The following is a 12,259-nucleotide window of genomic DNA, read 5'->3' on the forward strand; positions in this document are numbered from 1 at the left end:
CCTGGTTCCCTGGAGCCGGCAAGCGCTTGAGCCTTTGCTCAGAGCCTGCCTTTCCCTGGGGTTGGCGTGGCTCCTAATGGAAGACCCCGTCTCGGACTTTTCCTGGCCACATGCCACTTTCATCCTGTTATGTTCCTCTTCCACCCTCTCCCAGATACACCCCAAGGATTCCTCTCTGCTCACCCATTTTCTTGGCTGCCTTAGCTCCCCTTGGTAAATAAAGCACGTTATGTCTTTGTTCCTCTGGTTTAGAAGGAGACCCCTGTTTTCTCAGCCCATTGCAGAAATTTCCAGAAAGGGATTGGCATGTTTGGCTTGAGCTCGGCTCATGGGTTGAAGGTGGGATCCCATGGGCCTGAAAAAAGACCTTGTTCTAGCAGAGTTGGGTGTTTGTCCTGAAGCCTGCCCTGAGCAGTGTGGTCATTTTTTGAGACTCTTTTTTCAGAAGGGCCCATAGCACCTGATGCCCAACAGTGGGTTGGTGGAAGGTTTGGAGGTGAGATTCCCAGTGGGGCCCATCCCCACCAGCCAGCACTTAATCATTGCTGCACAGTGCTGGGGTATGAGTCACTGGTGCATTCATTAAATGCCTGCTGGATGTATGAACCTTCCAAGGAGACTAGCGCTAGACTTCAGCCCCATTCCCAGACATCTGAGTCACACTGGCACGCTGGGGCAGGGAAGGACCCCATAAGAACATGGCAGGGAGACTCCCCCAGCCTTTTGGGGTAAGGGATGGGGGAAGAAGGACTCGGTAGCCCCGATAAGGCAGCCGTCGGTAGCGAGGCTCTCCCGCAGATGTAAACGAGTGTCGGAGGCCACTGGAGAGGCGAGTCTGTCACCATTCTTGCCATAACACCGTGGGCAGCTTCCTGTGCACCTGCCGACCTGGCTTCAGGCTCCGAGCTGACCGAGTGTCGTGTGAAGGTGAGCACTGGGCCCCGCCACCCGGCGCTGGGCCCCGCCTCCGGGCCCCCAGGCCCCACCCTCCCAGACCGGGCCCCCTTCCTTCCCCCTGAATTTTTTTTCAGTTCATCTCGTTTGTTATTTCCAACATCCCCCTTTCATCCTTTCTGTCTCCTTCCACTTCTTTACCCATTCTTTTTTTTTTTTTTTTCTTTGCGGTACGCGGGCCTCTCACTGTTGTGGCCTCTCCCGTTGCGGAGCACAGGCTCCGGACGTGCAGGCTCAGTGGCCATGGCTCATGGGCCCAGCCGCTCCGCGGCATGTGGGATCTTCCCAGACTGGGGCACAAACCCGTGTCCCCTGCATCGGCAGGCGGACTCTCAACCACTGCGCCACCAGGGAAGCCCTCTTTATCCATTCTTTTATTTTCCTTTCACTGTTTCGCCAGCCCTACTGTTTCCCCCCAAAAAGTAAAAGAAAAAAAAAAAAACCACCAAAAAACAATGATAGAGGAACCTGTGACATAGGAGTCCCAGTAACCTGGGCTCACGGGGACACTTTGGACAGTGTGGTGTCAGATCCCTGCCATGAGTTAACAGCGTGCCTGTAATCGTCCATGTAATGTCGTGTCAGTACCGGAGGCATTCTTTCTAATCCAGGGCCAGTTTTCCATCGTGTAATCGCCCATGATGGCCTGAGCTCAGCCACCCCGTTTCCTCCTCCCAGCCCAACCAGTTTTCTCCCCGTCTCACTCTGATTTGTGACTCTCTTCCTTTTTGCTATCTCTCACCCTTGCCCCTCATCTGCCTCCTTCGCCGCCCTCTTGTTTTTTTTTTTTTTTTTTTTTTGCGGTATGCGGGCCTCTCATTGTTGTGGCCTCTCCCGTTGCGGAGCACAGGCTCCGGACACACAGGCTCAGCAACCATGGCTCACGGGCCCAGCCACTCTGCGGCATGTGGGATCTTCCCGGACCGGGGCACGAACCCGTGTCCCCTGCATCGGCAGGCGGACTCTCAACCACTGCGCCACCGGGGAAGCCCCGCCCTCTTGTCTTTCTGTCTTTCAGACTGTTGGGCAGCTGCTGTCCATCTGCAGGGAAAATGTGCACTGTTCCTACGTGTGTGTGTGTGTCTCAGGGGAGGCATCCTCTTGGAAGCTGGCCTGTCTGCCATGGGCCCAGAGAGGACCCTGGGCCTTTCCTCCCCCTGAGCCTCTGCATCTCCTCCTGGGAAGCCATAGCTGGATGGGAGAGTAGGGGACACACTCCTGACTTGTCAGGAGTAGGGAAGGGTCACTCCCAGGTCGGATCCCTGAGGGCTTAGAGAAGGTCTGCGTGGTTCAGGAAAACCCGAGTCTCCTTTGCGGCCAGCGAGGAAGGGAAGGGAGAAGACTCTGATTTTGCTGCATATGAAGCAGCTGGACCTCCCGCATCGCCGGCGTGTGACTTCGGGCTGCTCGTGGTACTTTTTCATCAATCTTCTCCCCTGATCGTCACCGCAGCCCCATTAGTTTGAGGTTGAACTGGTGGTATTAGACCTATCATGTTGTTGAAGAAACTGGCCCAGACACATTCAGTGATATGTGGTGGTAGGCCTGAGTCCACGCCCCTCGAATCTCGCCTCCTGCCCCTGCTGCCTCCCTGCAGACACCTCTGTGTTTCCGTTTCAGCTTTCCCCAAAGCCGTGCTGGCCCCATCTGCCATCCTGCAGCCCCTGCAGCACCCCCCTAAGATGCTACTGCTGCTTCCAGAGGCAGGCCGGCCCGCCCTCTCCCCAGGGCACAGCCCTCCTTCTGGGGCTCCAGGGCCCGCAACTGGAGTCAGGACCACACGACTGCCATCTCCCACACCTGCACTACCCACGTCCTCTGCTTCTGCCCTGACGCAGCTACTGTCTGCCCCAATGGCCACCCCAGTGCCTAGTCCCTCTCCGTTGGGGACCCTCAGACCTCCCTCACGAATCCAGGAGAAGGTGGTGGTGACCCCTTCCTTGCCCAGGGGCCCTGAGGCCACACAGCTGGCACCAGGGCCCTCTGCCTGTTGGCACCTGGGAGCCATGCATGAGTCCGGGAGCCGCTGGACAGAGCCTGGCTGTTCCCAGTGCTGGTGCGAGGTGGGTGTGAGGGGTCCCCCGGGCTTCCCTGGTCTGGTGTCTGGGGCGTTGTGGTGGCTGGAACTCCAGTTTCTGCTTCTAGGATGGGGAGGTGACCTGTGAAAAGGTGACGTGTGAAGCTGCTTGTTCTCACCCGATTCCCTCCGGAGATGGGGGATGCTGTCCATTGTGTACAGGTGGGAGCTGGTCTGGGGAAGGCTGTGAGTTTCTCACATGGTACTGCCTCTTCCCTTTCCTAGCCTTTCTGCAGCTGAAAGGCTGTTCTCCGACTTCCGTGTGTCACCTGAAGGGTGATCCCTGGGCCTAGCCCCCAGAGCTTCTGATTTAGCAGGTGCTGGGTAAGGCCCGGGAATTTGCATTTCTAACAAGTTCCCAGGTGATGTTGACGCTGCTGCTTCGGGGACCACACTTTGAGAACCACTGGTCTGTGCTCTCAAGGGGAACTTTTGACCTTCCGGGGATCCTTTTTGAGCTTCGTTCTTTCATTTATTCCTTCATTCAGCAAGTTTCTCCAGACCCACTCTGCAGTCCCCTCCCCTGCCCCTGTCCCCCTCCTACTGCAGGAGGAGTAATCGTTTATAAATTCTACCCCTGTTCTGATTCCCTCCCACAATCTGCTGACAATTTTTCATTTGCTTCCCATTGCTGTTAGGATAAAGACCTCAAATCTTACCAAGTCCTTCAGCAGAGCTCCTTAACACTCACCCTGCACGTGAATCGCTGGGAATCCTGTTAAAATGCAGATTCTCATTCAGTAGATGTGGGGAGGGGCCTGAGCGGCTACATTTCTATGAAGCTCCTGGTGGTAAGCTCCTGGTGGTAAGGTGGTGAGGTGTTACCTCACCTGGTGGTAAGGTAAGCAGCAGTGAAAAAATCTTCCTAAGGGTTAAAATGAAAATGCAACTTACTGATTTTCTTAATGATAATTGTGATTTTTTACTGTGTCCCTACTGTGTACTAAGCCCTGAGTGTAAATTGCTGTGTACATTACATCTGAGGTTGTGCATCCTTCCAAGTCCCTGCAGGGCATGTGGTGGTATTTCCATTTTACAGTAAAGACAGCTGAGTCCCAGAGAGGTTGAGTGACACATCCAGGTCCAAAGCCACTCAGGTGACAGGCCAGGTTTGGCACCTGGGGCTGTCTGGCTGCCTTTCCTGCCTTATGGCAATAAAATGCCATGCTTTCAACACAGTTCTGGGTTTATCAGACATAAATGGGACCCTCCCAGGGCACCCTGTGTGGGTGTCTCCTGTAGTTCTCCAGGGGTCTTGGGACCACACCGTCCTGAGTACCTAGATCTGTCACTCCTGGGGCATCCGAGCCAGTGAGAGAAGGTTCCAGGTACATTATGCCTGGAAAAGTAATGAGACCTCAAGCTTCCTCTACTTTAAGAGGTCTGATGCCTCCACTCCTGTTTGTCTTTCAAAGGCTGTTTTCACAGTGGCGTCATCCGGGCTGAAGGGGACGTGTTTTCACCTCCCAACCAGAACTGCACTGTCTGTGTCTGTCTGGTGAGCATCACAAGATCCCTGAAGCCTCGTGGGTGTTTTCTTAACCTTTGGGGGTTTTAGAGGAAGAGGGAAAGACCGGATGTTAAAGGTGAGCTCGTTGAATGGAGGGAGAGTTCTCAGGTTGTGGATTTTGGTCGCAAGCTGTGGAATTTAAAAGCGTGGGGGATGGGAAACCCGTAGTGTGTGGAGTCAGGGAGGTTTTGCTGAGCAGAAAAGAGCCAACATGCAGACAGAGTCCATCTGTCTAGGAAGGGGAGGGGATGCAACTCCCTCGGAAACTTCCTACCAGGGAGGCCGTTTTTCTCTCCAGGCAAAATGTTTGCCGGCACAATAAAGGTAGCCGCGTTGGGAGGGAGAAGGCTCGTTACCAGACTCAGCTTGTTAAGAGTATTTTGCTTGAGGCAAATTCACTCTTCCAAGAATAGTTATTAAGTTCCTACCGTGTGCCAGACCCAGCCAGAGGCTGTCTCTTGGATTGCATCGTGAGCACCCGGTGCATACCAGGCAGGGGCTTGGTATTTTCCATCTAGTTCCTCCCCCGAGGCTCCTGGTGGCTCTTCTGGGTCGGCTTTACAGTCCCCATTCTACAGGTGGAAAGACTGAGGCTGGGAAGTGGCAGAGCTGGGATTTGAGCCGTGGCCTTTCTGCATCCAAAGCCCAGGCTCTGCCCACCAGCCCTCACTGCCTCTCATCTTTAAAAGCAGCCCTGGTCTGGCAGTGATGGCGGAAGCTGCAATGTAAAGGGGCGGGGGCACGTAGATCGCTACCGCCGCCATTTTTGAGCCCTGCCTGTGTGCCACGCTTGTGAAGTGGCCAAGCGTTTTCGTGCCTGATCACATTTCACTCAATCCTCAGCAACCCCAGCAGAGGTGCCTTTTCCAGCTCATCTCACAGATAGGGAGACGGAGGCTCAGAGAGGTGACATACTCTGCCGAAAGTCACACGACTTGGAGGGGCAGACCCTGGACCTCAGGTCTGGCTGACTCCAAAGCCGGGGGCTTTTTTGTCTTAACTTCAATTTTTAAAAATTGAGTTTTAAATTTAACTCCTTGGCCAGTATTAGTCACTTGGTTCAAAACTCAGATGCACGGTAAGGTGTCTCTGGTGGAGGAACCTCTGTTCTCCACTTCTCAGCATCCTTCCGGAGCTTCTGTATGCCATGGGAGGGAATGCCATGGTGGGGGCAATGCCATGGGGGGCAGTGCCATGGGAGGCTAGGCTCGTCCATTTTCATGAGGAAGGCAGCGTGCTCTGCTGTCTGGTCTGCTCCTCGTCTTGGAAAGGGGGATGTTGGAAACTACACCATAATACATCCTGGTACTGGGCCCCAGCACCGTATCCTTGTGTGACCATGGTGGCATTTAAAGGTCTTGGATGGCTTCCCTTTTATTATTTTTTTTTAATATTTATTTATTTGGCTGCACCGGGTCTTACTTGTGGCATGCGGGAACTTCGTTGTGGCATGCGGGATGTAGCCCTGACCAGGGATCGAACTGGGGCCCCCTGCATTGGGAGTGTGGAGTCTTAACCACTGGACCACCAGGGAAGTCCCAGGATAGCTTCCTTTAGGAGGCTTTCATGTGGGACAGGAATCCTGAGGGTGGTGTGAAATAGGGAACAAGCTGGTTCTGTTGGGCCTGACGGTCTACCCTCCCCCACCTGCACCACCTCTCACCTCCTCAGGCTGGAAATGTGTCCTGCATCTCCCCCGAGTGTCCTCCCGGCCCCTGTCAGGCCTCCCTGAAGTCGGATTGCTGTACTTGTGTGCCAGGTAAGGGACTCTTTGTGGGGAGAGGACAGGGTGAATTTAGCTTTTTTGTAGAAAATGATGGGGGTGGAGCGGTGTCTTTCGAGTATGTTTTTTTGGGGGGGGTGGTGAGTGGAGGAGAGAGGAAGGAGATTGATTTCTGCTTTAGAAACTCAGATCAAATGAAGCATTTCAAAGTGCCCGTTTTAATTGAGCACCTACTGTGTGCATAGTGGTTTGGATGCTAGATTGGGCTCACGGCCCAGCCTGCCCCCTGCTGGGGTTGGTGCCTTTAACACAGACAGGAAGGGGTTTGGGTCCACCCTTGGCGTGGCTCTGTCCCGAGACTGGGAGGGTGTCTCCCCTGCCCCACTAATGAGTTAGTCTTTTGTTAAAATGTGGTTCTCTTTCCTGAGATGACCTCATGGCCGTCACTGCTGGCTCTGGGCCGTTGTTCTGTGGGGCCCTTGCCAGTCCTGATCTCATTGAATCTGTGTGGTGCAGCCCTGAGGGAGTACTATTCATAGCCCCATTTTATAGATGAGGAAACTGAGGCTCAGAGAGGTCATCACTGTCCAAAGACACACCAGTGAGTAAAGGAGCAGAGCTTGAACTCAAGCTTACCTGATTTCAAAGCTAGTGTTCTTATTAAATACTATTTTTCCCTTGACTTTTGAATGCTATTTTAATTTTATTTATTTATTTATTTTTGCCACGCTGCACGGCATGTGAGATCTTAGTTCCCCGACCAGGGATTGAACCTGCGCCCATGCATTGGAAGCGCAGAGTCTTAACCACTGGACCACCAGGGAAGTCCCGAATGTTATATTAGTTTTAGTTAAAACATTTTTTGAACAGGCAATATACTCCCTGTGAGGTAGGAATTGTTAATTCCATTCTACAGATGAGAAAACTGAGGCTTAGGAGAGTTTAAGTATCTTGCCCGTAGTGAGTTGTGTGGCTGGGATTTGAACCCAGTGCCCTCTGATTAAAGCTAGGTGGGCCCCGGCAGGTTTTTTTTTTTTTTTTTTTTTTTTGCGGTACGCGGGCCTCTCACTGCTGTGGCCTCTCCCGTTGCGGAGCACAGGCTCCGGACGCGCAGGCTCAGCGGCCATGGCTCACGGGCCCAGCTGCTCCGCAGCATGTGGGATCCTCCCCGACCGCGGCACGAACCCGTGTCCCCTGCATCGGCAGGTGGACTCTCAACCACTGCGCCACCAGGGAAGCCCCCGGCAGGTTTTTAAGGTTGTTTTTACCAGCAGGGATGGGGGAATCTTCAGATGAGAGGCTCTCACTGAATCCTCCCTGCCTCCAGGGGCTGGCAGCATTCCCAGACCTTCCTGTAGGTGTCTGGGGCCATCTTTTCTCATTTCTTCTTTTCTCTTACTCTTTAGTTATTCCGGGCTTCCCATCCTTCTTGGTTAAGGACCTTATTTTGCATGTGGTTCATTCTCTGTCAGTTTTTTTTTGGCCGCACCGTTAGGCATGTGGGATCTTAGTTCCCTGAGCAGGGATTGAACCCGTTCCCCCTGCATTGGGAGCTCAGAGTCTTAACCACTGGATGGCCAGAGAAGTCCCTCTCTGTCAATTTTTAACTACTGGTGTACCTTTAGGTGAGGGTTTGGAGGGGAGCAGCGATTGGGCTCTTGGGTGTGGGTGTGCCATGGAGTATTGTGGGGGTGTGTTTTCTTCCCAGAGACCCCCCCACCCATTTGCTCCCCCTTTTCTTTAGCTGCCCAAAGACCTTGAGCTGCCTCTTCCTTTCTCCTCCGCAGTGAGATGCTATTTCCATGGCCAGTGGTATGCAGACGGGGCTGTGTTCAGTGGTGGTGGTGACGAGTGTACCACCTGTGTCTGCCAGGTAGGGGGCTGAGTGGGTGGGTGCTGGGGAGGGGCAGGGCACACGACACTCTCAGGATGCCTTGACCAGGAGAAGAGGAGCTGCCATGCAGCAAAAGGGAAACTGAGGCGAGAAAGAGACTAAAGGGGCCTTAGCATTCACCAAGGCCTTCCCGCAGTCTCCTTGAAGTTCGTCCTTCAGCATTGCTATTTATAGAGCACCTACTGTGTGCCTGGGACAATGCTGGGTGCTGGGGACGCAGTTGAGCACAAGACAGCCCCAGCCCCCTCTGTCAGGGGCCCACAGCTAGGTGGGCAATGGACAGGGGAGCGGGGCTCTTAACCAGACTGTGGGCTTCAGGGAAGCCTACTTGGAGGGAGGGATGCTAAGCTGAGACCTGAAGGATAACTAGGACAGCCCGGTGAGGAGCTGAGACAGGTGTGCCCGGCAGAAGGCACTGCGTGAACAGAAGGCGGGAGGCGGGAGAGAGCAGGGCATGTTCTAAGGCCTGGGGGTGTGCATTCCGGCTGGAGCCCGGGCCGCGAGAGGGACTGGAAATGCGGCTGAGGCGGGGATCCTGTTTGGGCTGAGTTCCAAGAACAGGGCCTGGGGTGGGCTTCTCGCGTAAGTGGTTTTCTGAAGGAGTGCTCGCGGGAGAGACTGGCTGGGGAAGCAGGTCAGGCAGGGGGAGGGGCCACGAGAAGGGGGGTCTCGGGCTGATGCCACGGGGAGCTCTGGAGTGTGAGTGGCACCGCAGAGGTGGGTGTGTCCAGAGGCCAGGGAGCTGGGTTCTTCTGCCCCCAGCATCAGGTGGTTGTAGGTACTTCCTTGCTCCCTGGGGAGTGGGGGTGAACGAACCATCCAGGCGCCTGGAGGACGTGACCTTCATCAGCCAAGGGGCCGTGCTTAGGGGAGGGGGTCTGCGAGGGGGCGGCGACAGCCTGTGCGTCAGTCTCAGTCGTGAAGGGCTTTGCCAGCCAGGCAGAGGGTTTGGACTTGGCGAGCTGCCCAGGGTTTGAAGTGGTGGAGTGTTGTGATCGGACTGGTGCCTGAGAAAGTTCTCTGGCTGCAGGTGAGAGTGCGTTGGAGTGAGAGCAGAAAGCTATTGCAGAGGTGAGGGGAAGAGGTTCTGGAGGCTTAAGCTAGGGCAGCCGGGGACCCAGCAGCCACGCAGTCGCCGTATTCCTGGGACCCTCTCCCAGCCTCACCCCAGCCCCCAGGGAAGGACTCACCGTTCCTTCCACTCTTGCTCCCTGGAGATCTGTCACTTTTTTTTTTTTTTTTTTTTTTTGCTGTACGCGTGCCTCTCACTGTTGTGGCCTCTCCCGTTGTGGAGCACAGGCTCCGGACGCTCAGGCTCAGCGGCCATGGCTCACGGGCCCAGCCTCTCCGCGGCATGTGGGATCTTCCCGGACCGGGGCACGAACCCACGTCCCCTGCATCGGCAGGCGGACTCTCAACCACTGCGCCCCCAGGGAAGCCCGAGATCTGTCACTTTTAGGGGGATGATGGCAGCCTGCCAGCCTCCTCTTTGGCCCTCACTGGTTTGTGCCCCCTGGCTCTCTTCCAGAATGGGGAGGTGGAATGTTCCTTCACGCCATGTCCAGAACTGGATTGCCCCCGTGAGGAGTGGTGGCTGGGCCCTGGGCAGTGCTGCTTCACCTGCAGGGAACCCGCACCCATGACAGGTGAGGCCGCTTAGCCCTGCATCCCAGGCTGTACCCAACACCAGGCCTGGATGCCCGAGCCGGGGGAGCCTGAGCTTCACCCGCTGAGACTGTGTGTGTGCGCGTGAGTGCTCTCTGTGTGTGTTGTGTGTGTCTGTGTGTGTGTCTGTGTGTGTGCTTTAAGTTTGTATGTGAGTGACATCTGTGTGTGAGCTTGTGTACACGTGTCTGCGTGTTTGTGTGGTATCTGTGTGTGTGTTTTTGAGTGTGTGTCCGTGTGTTTTTGTTGTGTGTCTGTTGTATCTGTGTGCATGTGTCTGTGTGGGAGTGGTTTCTGTGTGTGTGAATGGCTATGTTTGTGGGGGTGTGTGGACGTGGACGTTTGTGTGAGCGTGCCTGTGTGTACCAGGCTCTTGTTAGGCAGGAAAATTCACTGACTGAGGGAGCCAGGCGGCAGCAGCAGGCAGCTCTGGGCCCAGTGGGTGGCTGCGTGGACTCAGTGTGAGTGAGCAGAGGTGTCTGTCTGTCCTTGCTGGGTGGCGCTGTAGGTCCCGCGGGCATTCAGGACCCTCCTCGGCACTTCTGCCCACTCGTCCTTTCTCCCCCGCTGTCCCCTGGCCAGGCTGCTCTCTGGACGACAACGGGGTTGAGTTTCCGGTCGGACAGATCTGGTCTCCCGGTGACCCCTGTGAGTTATGCATCTGCCAGGTGAATGACAACCTGCGCGCCTTCAGCTGCTTCCCCCGCCCTTCCCCGTCCCGGGCCGGGCATCCCTGCCCCTGCAGAAGCGGGGCCACCTCAGGCCTGTCCCAGTCTCGCTTCCATGCTATCACATCCCGTTTTTACAGAAGGGGCTGGGATCCAGGTTCTTCTGTCCTCGGTAGATTTTCAGGATGACAGAGCTTGGCAGTCTGTCTGTCGTAAGAGTGCTGTGTGACCCACTGTGCATGTGCGGGGAGCTGCTGGCCTAAGGAGCTGGAAATAGGATTCCCAGGAGCAGGTTTTCGCGGGGCACGGATAACAGAGGGAGCTGGGCAGCCCGAGGCCTAGTAGTTAAGGCCTTTTCCGTGAAATCGCGAGGCTTCCTCCATTAATGTGAGTCACGTGACCTCACCTCTTCGGAAGCGGGTGAGGGTGCATGAGTTTTGAGAGTCAGATTGACAGACACGCAAACACAGCTATTTACCAAGAAACGTGATCGTTTTAGCTCATGTTTAAGTACGGTCGGCTTTCCTTTCTACTTCAAGAGAGCTTTTAGTCGCTTGAGCTTAGAGCTTTATTTCTCAAAATGAGGTTCCTGCACTGGCTGTGTCGTTGGCGTCACCAGGGGAGCCTAGGTAGAACCTCAAGGCTGCCCAGGGCTCGGACGCAGAATCTGCATTTTAATCCCCCGGTGACTCGCGTGCACATGAGCGCGTGAGAAGCGCGCCCTTCAAGTCCCTTTGATGCACCATTTGTTAAAAAAGCCTTAGACCCTTAGAAAACTTGGAAACGTCTCATTGGAATCAGAGTGGGGAGCAGAGTACATCCGCTGCCCTTTTTCTCCTTCAGGACTGATCTAGGGCACTCACATTACAAGGAAATAACACAAAACTCCAGCTTCTTACGAAAAAAAAAAAGAAACTGGATATGGCGCTTTCATCTTCTGAAAGACATTTCCGGTGGAATAGCTTTCTATAAAAATAGGATTTTATTGGACTCCATAGATTTGGGGTGAGCCAGGGTTTCAGGGAAACTCTGAGAAGAGTTTGGATGAGGTTGTGGTGCAGCCTTGGCTGCTGCGGGGAAGGGACGGGAAGCCGAGGAGACCAAAACCCCAGCTCTGGGATATGGGAAGGCTTTTCTCTGGAAGGCTCACACCCCCTTTCCCAAGTAGCCAGTCCTCTTTGGGGGGACCCCTGACGCTTCCCAGCTGCATCATGACGCCTCTTAGGTCAGGCTCCAGCCAGTTTGCAGCACCGTCCTTTCTTTTGGGGGCCCGTGGGGTGGGGAGGTGGGGACTGGCCTGGCAGGTGGGGTCTTGGTGAAGTTCTTCCTCCCTTCAGGCAGATGGTTCAGTGAGCTGCAAGAGGACAGACTGTGTGGACTCCTGCCCTCACCCGATTCGGATCCCCGGGCAGTGCTGCCCTGACTGTTCAGCAGGTAAGGCCCTGCCTGGGAGGCCGGGGATGGCATAGCACCCCTGGCCCCCACATCTGGGGTAACCCTGTATCAGGCTTCTCTGTGCAAAGCACCACACATGCTTCATCTCTGCTTATCCTCGCAACAACCCCATGGGGCAACCCCATTTTAGAGATGAGGAAACTGAGGCTCAGGGACGGAAAGCAGTTTGCTCAAGGGAGGCCCTGTCTGGGTGCTGGAAGCAGATATGAAGATATGCAGAGCTTGCAGCCTAGGTGGGGTGATAAAGGAACATACCTGTGAGACAATTAGAGAACAGGGAGAGGAAATTAAAGTGATCCTTTATGTGTTAATA

The 12,259-nt window shown here is 54.9% G+C and overlaps 1 protein-coding gene across 9 annotated transcripts in view; it reads left to right on the plus strand.

The window, feature by feature from the left end:
• Positions 1 to 12,259, plus strand: part of VWCE (von Willebrand factor C and EGF domains) — a 31,419-nt gene that overhangs the window by 11,109 nt on the left and 8,051 nt on the right. For 7 of the 9 annotated variants that reach the window (XM_060303135.1, XM_030833989.2, XM_060303130.1 and 4 more), the window contains 9 exons: positions 799 to 927; positions 2,575 to 3,017; positions 3,100 to 3,193; positions 4,447 to 4,529; positions 6,213 to 6,300; positions 8,052 to 8,137; positions 9,687 to 9,804; positions 10,406 to 10,491; positions 11,829 to 11,925. In XM_060303135.1, coding sequence (XP_060159118.1) covers positions 799 to 927; positions 2,575 to 3,017; positions 3,100 to 3,193; positions 4,447 to 4,529; positions 6,213 to 6,300; positions 8,052 to 8,137; positions 9,687 to 9,804; positions 10,406 to 10,491; positions 11,829 to 11,925 — 1,224 coding nt within the window. The remainder of the gene's footprint in view (positions 1 to 798; positions 928 to 2,574; positions 3,018 to 3,099; positions 3,194 to 4,446; positions 4,530 to 6,212; positions 6,301 to 8,051; positions 8,138 to 9,686; positions 9,805 to 10,405; positions 10,492 to 11,828; positions 11,926 to 12,259) is intronic. The other 2 variants (XM_060303131.1, XM_060303133.1) reach the window with 2 other exon arrangements.

Source organism: Globicephala melas, chromosome 8 (assembly GCF_963455315.2).
Source record: "Globicephala melas chromosome 8, mGloMel1.2, whole genome shotgun sequence".
Classification (NCBI taxonomy): Eukaryota; Metazoa; Chordata; class Mammalia; order Artiodactyla; family Delphinidae; genus Globicephala; species Globicephala melas.